The sequence below is a fragment of the Maniola jurtina genome, chromosome 6, assembly GCF_905333055.1.
Source record: "Maniola jurtina chromosome 6, ilManJurt1.1, whole genome shotgun sequence".
NCBI classification, from domain to species: Eukaryota; Metazoa; Arthropoda; class Insecta; order Lepidoptera; family Nymphalidae; genus Maniola; species Maniola jurtina.
The window spans coordinates 10,682,585-10,700,608 of NC_060034.1; the positions used below are offsets into that span (position 1 = coordinate 10,682,585).

Sequence of the window (18,024 nt, forward strand, 5' to 3'; positions counted from 1 at the left end):
TCTACTGTCAACGATGCTGTCAAATGTTAATTGTTTTTGTTTACCATACGTCAAGATACTTCAAATTTCATTTCCACATCTGTGACATCTGTGATCCAAATATCCAAATCAATCCAAAATTATCCGTATCCGATTTCTAATATAAATTTAATTTTTGAAGTTTGGCTGTGTTTTTGTTGCTTTTAATTATAAAACCTCATTGAGTGATTAACAAAATGAATGACGACGAAATCAACATTATAAGCGGTAACAACTACTCAGAAGTCGCTCTAATTCTAGAGAATTTTCTAAAGATAGTAAGTTTTCAGACAATAATAATGTTTTTTTTTTGTTTTAAACTTAATTTTGAAATTGGGGATCCTCTATCTACTTAATTTTCAGAACGATAACGTCTTTACATTTCCGTTTTTATTGGACAACAACAGAAGAGTCTCTTTATGGGCTGCATTATTCCAGCATTTACAATCAAAATCTTCGGAGTCCATTCATGTTTTGTGTTTAACAACTATAAGGCTGTTGAGGTAATTTCATTTTCAATTTTAGTGAATTTCTTGGTTCATTTGCACTAGTTATGGAAAATTATTAATTTTAAGTGATATTTTCAAGTACAATAGTGAAGAAAATAAGCATAACAAGGTGGTAATAAATCATGTTGGTTACACCTTCAAATCTAGCCAGTTCTATTATTGCAGTACTTAGTGACTACTAAACAAGTAGTTACAAGAATTATGCTTAATTGAAGGTGAAAGTTGGAAAATAGTATTTAAGCTTATTGTTTTGGGGACAAGGTTGTTTAATCATGAGTACTTTTTGTTACTGTAACAGTATTTTAAACCATTTCTAAAATTACAGCCGAGATAAATCTGAGCTTGAGAACTTGATTTGTGAGAAGTGGATCATAACATTAATCGAGAAAGCTGGTTTGTTTAACTTTGTCGATCCTGATGATACTATGGATGTTGATATGCCTTTAAAGGAAGTGGTCGTTGAGGCCTTGAAATGTCTGTGCAATATAACGTTTAATAGCGAAGTGGCACGTGCATTGTGTGCCCACACTAGCATTGCACAGGGGCTAGTGGCAAGATTACGTTCATACAAGGAAATACCATTCAAAGATGACATAATGCTGTACGACATGAAATTGTTGTTTATATTGACTGCACTGAGACAAGACATAAAAGTCAAAATAAAAGATGAATTGCATGGGATGGATTATTTGATAAGTTGTCTCAACGAGCTTGTATTGGAGGCCTCTGAACCTCAGTGTGATGTTGCTGGAAGCAGAGAAGTGATTGAAGAGGCTCACTATTGCTTTCTTCAGGTAGACAATATTTTAATTTTCATCTGATATTTTCTTTTTTACTTTCCACTGGCATTAGACATTATTTTTGTACAATACATATATTGAAAAAATCATATCCAACCACAACAGCTATTAAGCAGGTCACTAGATAAATGTTTTTGATGTTTTGATATTAAGTTTTTTTTTTTTTTAAATTAAAATAGCGAGCAAACAAGCAGGAGGGTCACCTGATGTTAAGTGATTACCACTGCCCATGAACTTTCACGAATTTCTTGGTCCACCCCTTGAATAACCCATGTCTTTTTACTTGATCAAAAATTTTTGTATTGATTTGTTAACAAATGTTTGTATTTGTCTTTGAAACTGGTTTATAAAGTGCAAGATGATCCCCATTCCCCACATTGCCTGCATAGATTTAGGTTTTAAAAAATCCTGTGGGAACTTTTTGGTTTTCTGGGATAAAAAGTAGTCTATAAATACTGGAAATGTAGATATAGCAATTTCCACGACGCGATCTATTTCAGTGAAAATTGCTATATTTATATTATGGACTAGCTGATGCCCGCAGCTTCGCCCGCGTGGATTGGTCAGATCCCCTGCAGCATCAGGATTGAGGAGTTGGAATCCAAATTTTTTATGAAACAATGTCGCAAAGTTCCTCTATCGATTAAAAAAAAAATTACACAAATCAGTTCAGAAATCTCAGAGATTTCGGTGTACATAGGTAGAAAAACACAACTCCCTTTTTGAAAGTCGGTTAAAAAAGTAGCCTATGTTACACCCTGGTCAATCCTCTACTTGTCTGTGAAAATCCCGTCAAAATCGGTTCAGCCGTTCCAAAGATTAGCCTTTTCAAATAGACAGACAGACAGACAGACAAAAATTTTAAAAACGTGTGATTCAGTTAAGGTATCGTTCAAATAACCCTATGAGCTTAATATGAGGTAGTTATTTCGAAATTACAGACACACTCCAATTTTATTTATTAGTATAGATTATAATATCAGCAACCCATGATGCAAGTTATGTCTGTACCTTCTGTCGAAACTGGTTAAATAAGTGGATGGGCCGTAAAAAATCAGAAAAACATTTTCCAATTATAATATCAGTATGGATCTATGTAGGTATATTGAGATCTTTAATGCTCCAGTTAGTTAAGAAACATGCAATAGTTTCCCCTAATATAACAATGAAATAGAATAAAAAAGTTACACCAAGTTGAAGATATCCTCCATTTTTCGAAATTGGTCAAAAAGGTGTTTTGTTGTGGGCTGTGGCTGTTTAGGGAATTATTATCTTGTATGATAATTTTTAAGCATGCCTATAATATTAAAAATTGTTAACAGGATAACCAACTAGCAATAGTATGTGAGATACTAAAGACCCAGTTCAACCTGACACTGCAAAGTGCGGAGAATGTGAGTGAGGCTGAGGAAAGCATGTACCTTAAACTGATGCCTGCCCTCACAGCCCTGTTATATGCTCAGACTTCTACACAGGAGTCACTGATGGAACTCCACAGCAATATTGCTAACCTACTGACCAGGTTTGTCTGTTTGAGTAGTTAACTGTGATAGTGTGACCGATAATGACCTGATAAAACTTATCCAACAAGAGATCTATGTACTAGAACTTTAAACATGAAGTCTAGAAATTGATTAGTCGAAAATGCTATAAAATACCATGGCATCTTCAGGTGGTTGTATTCAATATGCGTGGGCTGTTGTTGTTTTTATGATATAATCTATAATCTATATTTTAGGTTGCTTTTGCAAGGTAATTACTCATCTGACAAAACTGAGGTTGTATTTCTTCAGAATGCAGAATATGATATCGTGAGAATTAATTAAAAAGCAGAAAAATACTCTTATTATGGCCAAAATGTTGAGAACAAGATTTGTTTCAGTGTACCACCAGTATTTTACCAGTACCTGACTCCAGAGCTGAATGATGGTGAAACAGCATTGTGCATTTATGACGGTAGAAACATGGATGCTCTTCATGCATTGCTTCAGTTACTGCAGTATAGGCTCTCTATCACTACAGTGAGTGCTTTAGCTATTGCATGATTTCAGTACTAATTTTGACCCAAACAGTCTGTCACTTTGACTGTGAAAGTTTGTTATTTTGTAAGTTATATCCATGAAGCGTTTGCCACAAGACACTCAAGAGTTCAGAGATGTTATATGATGCAAATTGATTAACTAACACATTGGGATTCTGCAACAAAGACAGTTTTACTTTATTTACTTATTCATGAATATGTGTTTCAGGGTCTTTGGAAATTTCACCCCCTTACCAGTTTTTAATAATACAACTTAAGCAAAGCCGGGGCAGGCCAACTAGTTACTATGTACTAATTTCACGCTTTTTAGGGCTCCATATTTGAAGGGTGCCAATGGGACCCTATTACTAAGACTTCACTTCTGTTCATCCTTCCGTCTGTTCGTCCATCCGTCTGTCAGTTTGTCTGTCTGTCAGTAGACTGTATCTCGTGAACAGTAATAGGTGAAGACTTGAAATTTTCACAGAATTTGTATTTCTATTGCCATAATAAGAAGTTTCAAAATTACCACCATGAAAATTAAAAAGTGTTATTTCTTGTACGATGGTACAGAACCCTTCGTGGACGAGTCCAACTCGCACTTGATCGATTTTGTTTTTACAGAGCACAAAAAATCAGTATGAAAACCTGTCTCCAGTACTGACAGTATTAAATAAGAGCGCCCGCGGGTGTCGGGCGCAGCGCAAATACTTGCGCATGATCGTGTTGCCTCCCCTGAGGGACGTGTCCAGACCGCCCGAGCAGGGCCACACTCTCCGCAACCAGCTATGCCGGCTGCTCACTACGCCCGTCACATCTGTGCGGGATCTGGTTGCCGAGTTCCTGTTCATACTTTGCAAGGAGAAAGGTCAGTACATTAAATTCTTCTTCTCATTCATTGTTAAAATTCTTCTCATTCATCTGCTCTTGGCAGCGTGGTCATGGTTAGGAGGCGTATGTGCATGTATTTGTTGTGGAACAGATTAAGTTGGTCCACCTCTGGCGTCCTACCACGCCGGTAACTATGGCCGGGAAAGAATGTATTATTTTTATCAGTGTCTGGTTTGTTTGTCAGTGGGTCGCATGGTGAAGTACACCGGCTTCGGCAACGCGGCCGGCCACCTGGCGCAGAAGGGCTTGCTGGGCGGCGCGCGCGGGCCCGTACACTACTCCTCCAGCAGCGAGGACTCCGACACCGAGGAGTACCTGCAGGCGCAGCCGGGCATCGACCCCGTGGTGGGCTGCACCAGGCCGCCGCGCGCCAACCCCTTCGAGGGCATGTCTGACGAGCAGGTTAGTGTTGGGTAGCGGACTCATGTTTGCAATTGGCAACCCTGATAAACCACTGGATTGACACCCATATTAAATCTTTAAAGAAAATTGATTTAAAAACTACGTCATTTTAGTAATTATCGCCCCAATAAACTCTACACATAGTTTAAAAATGACTGCAGTCTCAATCTCCTTCTCTCTTGTTAGAAGGAATTCGAGGCCATGAAGCTGGTGAACCTGTTGGACAAGATGATGACGGAAGGGGTGGTGCGGCCGGCGCGCGTGGGGCCCGACGGCCGGCCCGTGCCCGTCGACCACGTGCTCGAGATGCGCGACCATCCGCCCAACCGCCCGCAGTCCTAAACTGTTTATACCCCGCCAAAGTTCCCTTGAGACCGCTCGGAAGACGTGAACGCGCTGTATAGTGCCTGGCAAACAACTTGGACCTTAAGCAGCGTAGTGGTAGAAAGTTAGCGAAAGTCGACATATCAACCAATCGCGTGCACTCGCGCCGATTGATCAACCAATCGCGTGCACCCGCCATTCGCCAGCCAATGCTCAAGTTGTTTGCCGGGCACTATACCTACTGCAAAACGGTAGTGTTTATCGAATGAGTGTGTGAGTATCGAACATCGATTAATTTATTGGGTGCAAATAAAATAGTAAAATGTATGATTTTTTTATAATACATTTTAAAAAGTGCGCGCATTCCGCTGATCTCAAGTTAACTTTGCTGGGTTATACGTGCATACGTGTTGCGTCTGCAACGGAAAGTAACACTAGCAGAAACACATTAGCAAAAGCGCCCTCCACCCAAATCCCTAGGCCTCATTAGCATAGGCCTTGCACTGAGCATGATTGTTGCTAAGCGCAATAAAATGCAATAAAAACCCCACGAGAGGTAACGTGACTTGATTTGCCAAATCGAATAAAATGAAATTTATTGATGTTTTTAGTAGTAGTAATTTTTGTGCATTGGGATCGCGTATTGCCAGTATGCTTCTGGTTCGAGAAAATGTATAGGATTGTAGCATTTTTTTCGTGAATAAATTCTTTGATTGGATTATTGGATTAATAATATTTCGTGGCTGTGCTTTTTTATATATGTGTCAACTAGGAGAAGATAACGAGTTATAGACGATTATACAATGAGTTTTTATGGAGTAACTAGTACACTCATATTGAGTTTCTATTACCTACTAGCTTATATGTATCCCCCTTGAATTCGAATGAATTGAGTCGATGCAGTTTTTCACTAGGTATTACCTTTGGTATTACCAGTAACACAAAATGTCTATGACACAAATTGACAAAAGACAAATTGTGTAAATAGCCTGCACTCCAATGTTATTTATGAAGGATATATTATATAAAGGGTACACTTCCCTTAATATGCCAAATAGAGGCAAGATAGCTTCCCGTACACACACTACGATAAAAAATATTTTATCGTAATGTCTTTCGAAAGCAAATTGTTTGGCCTTGTAATATTAGTTCCGTTTCATTAAATTAAATTCTTCAATTAAACATTAGAGATTTTATAGGTACATAAAAAGTTGCAATTTTAAAACTATATCTACTTTAGTGTAGTCGCTGTTCGGTGTTCGTATTTTTCTGCACATTATTATAGAATGAACCAAAGTTTTGAGATACTATATAGTATATACCTACTTTCGAAGTACCTATTTGTAGTGATAACTGACCTAGTCAACTAATTGCGGACTCTGCAAATGACTGTTACTATGAAATAATGTAGATTTTGTAGTCCCGTCGGCGTCACTACAGCGTTTCGTGAACAAGATATTTCCTTTGGTAGGATTGATCCTTAGCACCTAGGGAAGGATTTAAGAAGTGAAGTCAGCCAGATTTTAGATGTATAAAACTGTTAAATGTTAAAACGCCGTATAAAGTATCTTACAGATGGGACTATTGGATTTCACATTATTGTATTATAGTCTTAAACGCCCGCGCACATTAATTTGGCAACAATACATTATTTTACAAACATATTCACAGCTTACTTTGGTAAAACGTTTATTAATGTGGGAGAAAAAATCAACAGACCAGATCAAAGTAGGATGCTTGGAACAAACTTTTTAAGGATCTCCACTTTTAAAGAAATCCGTAATATTATTAGGTACGGCTTACGGCTTTTTATGTTGACAAGAATTCAGGGTCATTGGGGTTTAAACCGGATGGTAAAATAACCCACCCAATGACTAAAATGACATCTGTCAGAATTCCACCGGATTAAAAATCAGACTACTTATAAGTAAAGTGCGCGGGTCTTACTATATTATGTAATTTGAAAACAGTCTACGAGGTATTTTTTTCAAAAGTGTTTTCTAAATGAGTATTTAAAACCTCTTGATATATTCTCATATCTGGCGATAAAAAAAAATAGGTTTAAGATAAATAAATAATTTATAATTCTATCTATTTACTTTAGAATGATATAAATATAATATAAAGAGTTTTAGAAATCAATCATGTACCTATATTGAATTTTCAAATATTTAGGTTAATATTTTACTTAGCTATAAGTATTTCTGTAATAAAGTATTTAAATCTTCTTAAACATATGTATTATATTTCATATGAAACCCACTTTACCTACTTTATTACTCCTAAAAGGACTGATGAAGAAGAATACATGATAAATTTTAAGATTTTGAATTAGTTACGAAACTTCGGATAGTCGCTTTTTCCAAAGCTTTTCATAATTTTCTTTAAAATACAATTACCTAATTTATTAAAGTGCATTGAGCAACTTTTTTCGCTCGAAAAATGTACTACTAAATTAATATTAATATTCAAACTTTAATATTTGTAGAACTCGTAAAACCCGTGCCTATCTAAGTAGGTACTTTAGCCTTTAGGTAGGTAGAGCTTGTCTATTTTGAAATGACGCGCCCCACCATCGCAATTTAGGTACACATCACTACTACACAAAATTATTTAGAGGGGCGCGTCATTTCAAAACAGACAAGCTCTACGAAACTTGTGTAATCGTTGTAATAGTCGCAATAACAAGTGTAAATTAAAAATTTATAACACCCCCGACAAGAGCGAAGGTTACAGTAACTAGAAAAGAGCTGATAACTTTCAAACGGCTGAACCGATTTTCTTGGATTATAGCTAAGAACACTGTCGATCAAGCCACCTTTCAAACAAAAAAAAAACTAAATTAAAATCGGTTCATTAGTTTAGGAGCTACGGTGCCACAGGCAGATACACAGATACACAGACACACAGATACACAGATAAACACGTCAAACTTATAACACCCCTCTTTTTGGGTCGGGGGTTAAAAAAGGAACCCGTAAAGGATCACTTTATTGTCTGTTTGTCTGTGTCTGCCTGTTGTGAATGTCAAGAAAACCTATAGGGTACTCCTGTCGACCTAAAAACATGTAATTTGGCAGGTAGGTAGGTCTTATAGCACAAGTAAAGGAAAAAATCCGAAAACCGTGTATTGTGGTTACATCACTGAAAAAAAATTGGAATGTGTTCACGAAAAAAATAATTTACTAAATCACAAATAGATGATGATGGACTATTGCAGATATATGCAGATAACTTGCAGTGTTTTACAGTGTTAGGTATATCTTATCTTGTGCCATGATACGGAGTCCATCGTACCTATAGGTAGCGAGTCTGACTCGCTCTTGATCGGTTTCAAAATGCATAGAGCAATGAATTTTTCCGCTAAGTGAAAATGTACTGCTAAATTAATATTAGTCTTCAATCTTTACAACGCACACAGTTTTACAACTCGTAAAAGCCTGCCTACGGTTACAGAAATTATACCCACTAATGCTAAAATTGCACGACCTAAGGCTCTTTACGCACTGCACCCGATCCGAATCCGAGAATTCTCGATCGAAGGTACTTGAATGAGTGGTTCCGCTGTCCGCACTAGATCCGAATATCGTTTTACGGCTTCAGGAAACGAAATTCGGATCTAGTACGTAACCGCCCTTACAAATACCTACACTTTAGTTTTCCTTAGCTAATTTAAAAGATCATATCGCAGAAATCTTTTCGGAGAAACGCTTAAGCGAAGCCATTTGCCCGGCGTTTAAGACCTGGAGTTAGGTTTTAACTCGTATCATAATTTCATTTCAGATCGCGTTAACTAGGTTAGAGCCTCGATAGCTCAACGATTGAGGAGCAGACCTTATTCCGAAAAGTCGGCGATTCAAACCCCACTAGTGTCCCCACTGTTGTACTATTGTCGTACCCACTCCTGGCACAAACTTTACGCTTAATTGGAGGGGAAAGGGGATTATTAGTCATGATTAGCATGGCTAATAATCTTTTTTTAGGATTCCGTACCTCAAAACGAAAAACGGAACCCTTATAAGATCACTTTGTTGTCTGTCTGTCCGTCTGTCCGTCGTGTCTGTCAAAAAAACCAATAAGTAGAGTACTTCCCGTTGACCTAGAATCATGAAATTTGGCAGGTAGGGCATGAAAGGGCTTTACGTGTATGTTCTAAAACAGATTTTATTTATTTTTATGCATAATAGTTTTTGATTTATCGCGCAAAATGTCGGAAAAATTACCCGAGCACGGAACCCTCGGTGCGTGAGTCTGATTCGCACTTGACTGGTTATTTTTATTTTTTAAAGAAAGGTTTTATGGGCCTCTTACGCATTTCAATGAAAAACTACTTGTTTACCTTTTAAGTTAGCTAAGGAAAAAAATATTATGATAGTAGTAGTAGATATCAGTGCTTCGGCTTGGGTACAGTGCGTAAAGAGTCTTACTTACCCTTTATCCGTAGCTTTATTCCTTTATTCAATTTTCAGTTGAGCCCCGCCAGGCGCGTAGGGCGGGCGGCCCTTCATGCGATCGCTGCTATGCTCTTTGTGTGAATCGCGATTAACCTACTTGTAATTACGATTATTGGTATGATTATGTAATTTGATGATTGATCTCAGAGCCTAGGTTTTATTTACACAGGAAGCCTTTTAATTAGGTAAAGCCGCTAAGGTGACCTTTCTTTGTTTAGGATTCAATGGATATCAGCCTTTGTTGGTAAGTACCATGAAACTTCATAATTGATAAGCTTAAATATGTTAGGTACATACCAAAATGTTTACATCCAATGATTATTATTTGTCTGCTATATATACCTACTCGCTTTGTATGCGTGTGTGTAAAATAGTGTGGTGTGTGTGTGTATTTGTTTGTTTCCTCGTATCTTAACAATAATTAAATTTAAGTTATAACATAAATTCTCAGTATCTACTTAGGTACAATGCAATGTATAATTTTTTTTTAAAACAAAGCATTACTTTAAAAAAATATAAGTTTTGAACTAAGAATATTTTTAGCATAAAAATCAGTCGGGAATGATTGTTATTGAATAAATTAACAAAGTTGGTTTTATTTATAACATAAAGATTAAGTAGCTTGATGTTGATTCCAGGTAATTAATTTGATTGGTCTATTAAAAATATAGGTACGTTATCAATATGTTGGTGCTGCTTGCGCTATGTGTTCTGGGCGAGGCGGGCGCCGCCGCCAGCGGGCAGTGCGAGCGCGCGCCGCCGCACGCCCAGCCGGCGGACGTGCATTACAAGCTCAGCGTGGCCGGCGATCCCGACTTGTTCTTACCAGGAGAACTTTATATTGGTAAGGGTTACCTTACAAAAATTTCGGGTCAGGTGCATTGAGAGTAGTTTACACAGTGCGAGCTGCTGACTCGACAGTAGACAGCTCCTCTTATGTACTTGTGTGTCAGTAACTTCGAGAGTTACTCTTTTCTCAAAAAACCGGCCAAGTGCGAGTCACACTCGCGCACCGAGGGTTCCGTACTCACGTGATTTTTCTGATAAATCAAAAACTATTATGCATAAAAATAAATAAAAATCGGTTTTAGAATATACAGGTAAAGCCCTTTCATATGATACCCAACTTGGTATACTTATCTTACTTTGACTTTAATTTGAATTTAATTTTTTTTTTTTTTTAAATAATGTAACCACGAATTCGCGGTTTTCAAATTTATTCCTGTACTTGTGCTATAAGATCTACCTACCTACCAAACATGATTCTAGGTTAACGGAAAGTACCCTAAAGGCTTCTTGACAGACACGACGGACGGACGGACGGACAGACAGACAGACAGGCAGACAAACAACAAAGTGGTCCTATAAGGGTTCCGTTTTTCCTTTTGAGGTATGGAACCCTAAAAAAGTGCAGAGTATTAGACAAATACCGAGGTACTAAGCTATGAATACAGGTAATAAGACGTAACTGGTGACGTACTTTTTTTAAAGATTGCCATATTAATGCTGATGGTCCAAATTCCAACCGGAATTTAAAGAATTCTACCAATTTCTCAGTTTGTCAAGTATTCACTTAATTAACGTTCCTAGATACTCGTAGATACGCTAGTATGTTTTAGTTTCAAGTTGTACAAACATTTTCTTATTCCGCAGTATCGGTTCAAGGAGTCGACAGCGGTCAAGGCCCGACACCATTCGGAAGTTTTGCGATATGGTCTGAAATAGTGGAAGACCCCGAAAATGAGAATATCAACAGTACAAAGACAAGTAACTCCCATTCGCTCGGAACGTTTCAGGCTTACGACGCGCAAACTAAGCCGCACGAAACTTGCAAGTCAGCTGTGGACAATGCTACCGCACATCCGAAAACAGAAGTGCAAGTAAGCGGGATTGCCTATACATATTATTATAGCCCTTCAGAATCTATCTTCAAAGAAATGTGTGTTTGAGTCGTAAACACCTCTTAAAGGGTATAAATATTCTTACTTGTATTGTAGACCGTATTACACATTCTAATCCCCCTTGAAACACGTATTTTAAGGGGGATTAGAAACGCTTGTATGGGCTCTAACACGCTCAAAGATTTTTAGGTTTCTTTGATGTGTAAAACCCTTTTTTAAAGCTTTCATCGATATCCGTTTGCTTGAAGAGACTTGATATTTATGTTTTTCATGTTAACTTATTTCTGGAATTTTATGGCCTTATGATTTAAATACATAAAAATAGCCTAATATAGGTATACTTATCTAATTAATGACGATGCCCATTGTTTTACAACCAGTTGAGAATCTAATACTATAAGTCGTACAAGCTAGGTACAAGCTTCTTTTAGAAGAAACCACAATTATTTTAAGCTTAAGATTTATTTAACAGGTGATCTGGAGCGCTCCCACAATCGCAGTGGACTCGTGCGTGCGATTATGCGCTCGTGCGACGCAAATAGAGGGCACAAAAAGCTCAGTACTTGCGCGCAAGCTATGCCCTGCGCCCGTCACTGCCACGCTCAGTCGCCAGCCACCGATCATTGAGCCATGCTGTGCTTGTGACGAGGCCAAGTATGAAGTACGTATAACCGATAGGTACTTACTTCTGTTTGTAACATAGCGACCTGACCTAAATTACGAGTCTGCGAAAACCGCTGAAAGTTGCAAAAAATTGTACTGCCCTCGGCCCTCGCAATCACTCTATCCGGTTACCATAACAGGCAACTGTAAGTGTTCCTTTTTAAGAATATACATATATTTATAATACCTACTTACCGATATTGTACTTAAAAGACTATGAAGGCTAACGTTAAGGTTTTATGAATGCTTTTTATGTTGTATTAAATGTCTGTGCAGGTAACATTCGAAGGTCTGTGGTCCCGCAATACGCATCCCCGCGAGTTTCCGCCCGAGGGCGCGCGGGCGCATTTCGGTGACGTCATAGGCGCCTCTCACACGGCGCAGTATCGCGTGTGGCAAGAAGGGCGAGTCGCCAGCATGGGCTTGCGTCGGTTAGCTGACGATGGCACCACCACTGCTCTTGAAAAGGAGCTAAAGGCAGAGGTAAGACCTAAATTATTTAGATACTTAGAAGCTTAGAAGTTTCATAGCTAGTAACTGGTCAAATGTCGAAGCTTTTGAGGTTTCTTTTTGACAAAATCGATAAGACTATGATGTCTAATGATTTTTTTTTGGCAATTTTGTAATTTATTTAAGGACAGTCCAACTTTGACCAATTAATAGTTAGTGTAAGCTTGGACAGGGACGCCTGCCTTCTTTTACAATTCCGGTTCTCGTATCTTTTGGATTTTCCAATAATGTCCTAAAAAAATAAAACACTCAAAAGTATTGAAATATTTACCACTGGTTTTTTTATAGAGCGATCGAATCCGCACAATAATCAAAGCCCGCGGCATTTCCTGGCAACAAGTCGCCGGGGCGGGAATCCCCAGCACGTTCGCAGTTTTTCGAGTGGATGCTAAACATCACCTCGTGTCTCTCGCCGCGAAGCTTGCTCCGTCTCCTGACTGGATCGTGGGCGTTTCAGCGCTTGAGCTTTGCAATGCGAACTGCACATGGCGCCGATCGGCCATCTTACCTCTTTACCCTTATGACGTTGGCACTGATAATGGACTCACTTACATGGTTAGTATATTAATTTATTTTATTTATTATTGGTAGACTAATAATGTATGCACATGCCATGAAAGTTGAAAAGGTGATCCGTGACAGTTAAACTCAGCTTTGGACAGTACTTGCTTAGTTCAATGCACGCAGGGGTGTATTTATATACCCTAGATAGAATACCCAATTATTTGGTTGATAACATACCAGGACTAACCGTGTGTGTGGCGCGTGCATTGCGCGTGTGTGGCGTGTCTGTCGCACGTGTGACGCGTGTGTTTTGCGTGTGTGGCGCGTCAGTTACACGGGTATGGTACGTGTGTTGCGCAGGTGCGGCGCGTGTGTTTTGCATTTATTTTTAAGAGGGAATATCTTTCATTTACCAGTCCCGCCGTAGCCCGACGATACCCCAAGCTGCAGTGCGAGCTCTGCGGCCGGAGTGGCCGCGCGATGCCCGCTCTCCGTTCTACAGCACCACTGGGGAGATGCGACCCATCGCCCGCCTTCGACTCTCACGACTACGACTTTATGAGAAGAGCTGTGATCCTGCAGGTTACCTTACTTTTGTGTTACATAGAGTAACGCGAGTCGGTATAATTACTGATTAGTCAGCGAGTCGGGCTGCCGGGAAGAGTTCCGTACCATCGTATAAGATTATGTAGGTACTTTTTAATATTTTTAAATTTACATGGCGACCATTTTTTTTATTTTTATTTGTAGTTATACACTCAGCAATAGAATATACACTACTATTACAGTTCATGAGATACAGCCTGTTGACAGACAGATGGACGGGTGGACTGCAGATGGATAGACACAGCGAAAGCTTAGTAATATGGCACCCTTCTCTAATAGTAATGTGGCTAATTCTGGTATACATTATCTTCACACTAAATTGAAAGTCTAAACCTAGTGCTGTCCTTTTCCGACCTAATTTAATTTAGAACTGTCAATCCTCGTGACTTTAACAGCTTCTCACGAGCCTATTGTTTAAATTTGTAGCATGCACTAAAATTTAGTGTCTTTTAATTTAAAATTCATGTTCCGTCCTTTTTTAGCAATATTAAAAAGAAAAAGATGCAGATACTATAAATTTAGTTAAGAAAAAACGAGAGAATCGACGCCAGTATTTGATTGTCAGAACCCGGTGGTGAACAAATCCCGGAGAATGTGGTGAGCAGTGCGGGCGGGGCGTGCGCGACGCACGCATGGGGGCCGTGGGGCGCCTGCAGCGTGACGTGCGGCGAGGGCCGCGTGGCGCGCCAGCGACACTACGTGTGGCCTGCGAAAGCCAAGGCCGACGCTTGCAGAATAGCTCTCACTGAATACCGCTCATGTCGCGGGCCCAGGATGCATTGCAGGTGAGAATTAAAAAGTTATGGATAACTAGATGACGCCCGCGACCTTGTCCGCGTGGGTTTAGGTCTTCAAAAATCCTGTGGGAACATTTTCCGGGATAAAAATTAGCCTATGTAACTCTCCAAGTCCTTAACGACGTTGATTTTTTAAGAATTTTATATATCCATTGACGCTTGCGCCATCGAGACAAATCTAATAACGTATCAGTTATCAAAATCGGTTGAGCCGTTCAGTGGTTACAAACGGGAATAGGAACGGAGATACACAAATAGAGTTCAAAAACATAACTTTCCTTTTGAGCTTCGCCGTAGCCGGATAAAAGTTTTGTCTTTAATTTTTTTTTTTTGATATTTAACTTGTTTATGATTTTTTTTTCTTAATTTTCGACTTTATAAGCTTCCTGCAGGAAATATATAAAAGCGAACTATCGTAGAGTAATATCAGATTACGAGCCCGACCCGGCGGAGTCGAGCGGCCCGTGCGCAGTGTCGCCGTGGTCGCAGTGGTCGCCGTGCGCCGGCTGCGGGGTGCGAGCGCGCACGCGACACTACTTGGTGGCGCGCGCGCACAAACGCTGCCACGTGGGCTTCCGAGCGCGCACCGTCATGAGCCAGGCCATGCCGTGCGAAGCAGGGCCTTGTCACAGGTGTGTATACGTTTATAGATGTACCGCTTGAATAAGACAGTTCAATGTCAGCCTCTCGCAACCTGCATCCTATAATAACTCACGAACCGTCAGTGAAGCGGTACCTACGTCTACTACTCAACAAATTATTCTCAGTATCGAATGGTACGTACACTCATTACAAATGTAGGCAAATGACAATGCAAGAGCAATGAAGGCACTTAGTGTCAAGTTAACAAAAAACCTTGATTCTAGATTTTTTTCAGTCATGCATCTGCCGATTGGCTGACATTTGCCCTGAGTGGGAATAATATTCAAGAATTTTTCTTAATACGTGAACCAAACGATGTTCAATTTATTTACAGACCTGGTGATCCAGCAAATGCTACAAACTTCGATTGGTTTTATATAGTAAGTTAATTTGTTTTTAAAATAAAGGCTGGGATTTGGTGTCGACATTATTTTCGACGCATATGTTGTAGACCAGCTTATTTCCACAACTTTATCCACCTGGATTTACGTTTTTTTAAACCCATTAGAATTTCTAAAAAATTTAGTGCACCCCGAGACTACTCAATATAAATATTTCCTCTTATACCTTTAGCCTCATCCGTTTTAGCTGTGGCTTGTCTGCGATTACTGTTTGTTGTTATATGTGTAGGCAAGATATTGTATCTTGCCTACATTGTTCTAAAACCTGGAAATTGAAGTATGAACTACAACAATGGAGTGTAAAATGGAACGTTTTTAGGATAAAGCTAAATCGGATTGCATGATAACGCCGTGGGGCGGGTGGTCGCCGTGCTCCGCGCGATGTGGTCGCGGCAAGCGAATCCGTACTCGCCTCTATGTGTCACGGGATTCGCGGGTGCAGAAGGAACTCACTCGGCGACTCTTAATGAGCTGGAACCAACGATTTGCTGAATTGCAGAACATTGTAAGTAGCGTCATATAGTGCCCGGCAAACAACTTGAGCATTGTAGCGATTGGCTGGCGAATGGCGACTGCACGCGATTGGTTGATACGTTGACTTTCGCTTCCCGGATTCGCCAACTTCCACTACGCTGCATCAGGTTTAAGTTGTTTGCCGGGCACTGGTTTATTATACTGGTTGTTTAATGTGGTCCTGGAGATGGCGGTGAAAACCATTTTCTGCACACACTGAGCCATCGTTAGATTCAATTGTATGACCTTGAGACTTGCGAGATTGTTTTGAGGGCAATTGTTGTGCAACTTCATAGCGTGAAAAAAAGGATTTGGCATTTTCTTAACTGATTGCTGGAAGAAAAGTTTTCCGTTCTAGTTATTTAATTGAAAGATAGAGCATTGCTTTCATAAGACAAAAACAAGATTGCTTTTTATATCAATGCTTTGATTGGAATGTTTCAGTGTTTCAATGCCTTAACGAAATTTCTTTGACCCAACAGGAACTGCCATTTGAAAATGTAACAAGTGATGATCCCAAAATAGAGTCGTTAGTGCAGGAGCATCTAGATCGTTGTCAGTTTACTTTGACACAGCAGGAGGCTCTTTGCGATGGCGAAGACTCCAATTGCGAAAATGAGACCGTTTCAGAAGGTGAGATGGATTTCTGATTAGGGGGATTATATGAATTACTATGCTATTTACACACGTCAATATTCCTTAAACTGTAGATTATGCTTAAAAATTAAAACTATCTTATTTTCTTATATGCCAACACTTTGGCATATAAGACAAAATAGCCTCATACGAAAAGAGTAACCGCTGATTTTCTTGCCGGCTCTTCTCAGTTGAATCTCTGCTTTTCTTAGTCTTGATGTAGCATAATGGCACACAGAAAAGTTACACACAGAAATAAGGATTTGAATCTTCATCCTTATGAACGTAGTACGTATCTCCTATTGTCCCGTGCCTACGAGTATGTTCAAACTTCAAAGACACCCATCCATTCTAATCCAGTCTAATCAATTTTTGTTCGTCTCTGAACGTAATTTTTCAAGTGTTCACGCCTGTTTCAAGAATTTAAATTCCGATTACTTCCCAAAACCCCCTTAAGTTGTCGTTACTTCTAAATTGCTTTTAAGTTTTCATTTAATTTGTACGTTTTTTGATGCCAAAATTAGCCATGTTGTTCTCAGAAGTATGTAAGCTGCCGGTATCCGTGGGACCTTGTCGCGGGTACGATGAGCGTTGGTTTTTCGACTCGTCGCGAGGGAACTGTGAGCCTTTTGGATACACGGGCTGTGGCGGCAACGCCAACAACTTCCGCAATAGAGACGCCTGTGAACGAGCATGTCACAGCAACAAGGAAGAAGCTGGTAAGCTGAAATATTAAGCTTATTTTAACAGTGTTTGCTACATTGCCACTGTAAATCTATATCTGTCATCACTTATCTGACACATTATTAGGTATATCTACAATAATTAAGAAAGGGTTGAAGGGTTGTAGCAAGAGTACCTACTATAAATTCAGACATTCACGATGAGATAGTAGCAATCATTGAGGTATTCGCAGGGTCACTGGTAGAGATCTCTTATAGTGATAAGTGCTTTCGTTTCCTTTTTTTTTGCTACAAATGTTGATAGTCTTATTAAAAACGCATATTAAATTCGAATTATTTCCTCATTAGTTACGCCGTCGCTCATAGAAGCAAGCACAAAGAAAATTAAAGCGACGCCTTCAACTGAGGATAATGAAGTTATGCAGAACGATGCACCACCACCTGGTAAGGCGAAATAATTGAATGACAAGATTTTGAGCGTATGAAAATCCATAAAGGAACTATCCATCCAACTTGTATGCACTATGCATCCTCTGTTGGACATAGACCTTTGAGAGAGGAAACTACTTTTTTTAAATTGCTATGAAATTCGCGCTAAAAGTACTGAATTTTATTTTCAAAGACGGACGTACGTACTCGATAACGTACAGCATTGATGTAGGCGGAATTTGTAGTTACACAATGAACGAACAAGTGTTCGGCCATTAATCTTCGCAGTGTTTGTCAAGAAATCATTAAGTACGTACTACG

The 18,024-nt window shown here is 39.3% G+C and overlaps 2 protein-coding genes across 11 annotated transcripts in view; both read left to right on the plus strand.

Annotated features, from left to right (window-relative positions):
- Positions 1–48: 48 nt before the first annotated feature.
- On the plus strand, positions 49–7,197 carry LOC123866342 (synembryn-A). Of its 2 annotated transcripts, none has more exons than XM_045907860.1 (8): positions 49–296; positions 382–521; positions 853–1,321; positions 2,650–2,849; positions 3,210–3,348; positions 3,972–4,215; positions 4,423–4,640; positions 4,830–7,197. In XM_045907860.1, exons 1-8 carry the CDS (start codon positions 216–218, stop codon positions 4,980–4,982), a joined length of 1,644 nt encoding a protein of 547 aa, XP_045763816.1. In that variant the 5' UTR covers positions 49–215; the 3' UTR covers positions 4,983–7,197. The 2 variants fall into 2 exon arrangements, with proteins under 2 accessions (XP_045763816.1, XP_045763815.1); XM_045907859.1 differs by having other exon boundaries at positions 50–296; positions 4,827–7,197.
- LOC123866332 (spondin-1-like) overlaps positions 2,546–18,024 on the plus strand; it is a 35,919-nt gene continuing 20,440 nt past the window's right edge. For 3 of the 9 annotated variants that reach the window (XR_006796166.1, XR_006796167.1, XM_045907834.1), the window contains exons 1-14: positions 9,324–9,662; positions 10,090–10,262; positions 11,072–11,298; positions 11,792–11,980; positions 12,259–12,465; positions 12,781–13,047; positions 13,413–13,578; positions 14,168–14,387; positions 14,819–15,031; positions 15,376–15,421; positions 15,762–15,947; positions 16,438–16,588; positions 17,131–17,310; positions 17,623–17,718. Coding sequence is in view for 7 of the 9 variants with exons in the window: in XM_045907834.1 (XP_045763790.1) it covers positions 9,643–9,662; positions 10,090–10,262; positions 11,072–11,298; positions 11,792–11,980; positions 12,259–12,465; positions 12,781–13,047; positions 13,413–13,578; positions 14,168–14,387; positions 14,819–15,031; positions 15,376–15,421; positions 15,762–15,947; positions 16,438–16,588; positions 17,131–17,310; positions 17,623–17,718 (2,341 nt within the window). In the remaining 2 variants the exon portion in view is untranslated. Of the gene's footprint in view, positions 2,560–7,491; positions 7,499–9,323; positions 9,663–10,056; positions 10,263–11,071; positions 11,299–11,791; positions 11,981–12,258; positions 12,466–12,780; positions 13,048–13,412; positions 13,579–14,167; positions 14,388–14,818; positions 15,032–15,375; positions 15,422–15,761; positions 15,948–16,437; positions 16,589–17,130; positions 17,311–17,622; positions 17,719–18,024 lie in introns of those variants that run through there. The other 6 variants (XM_045907830.1, XM_045907829.1, XM_045907831.1 and 3 more) reach the window with 5 other exon arrangements.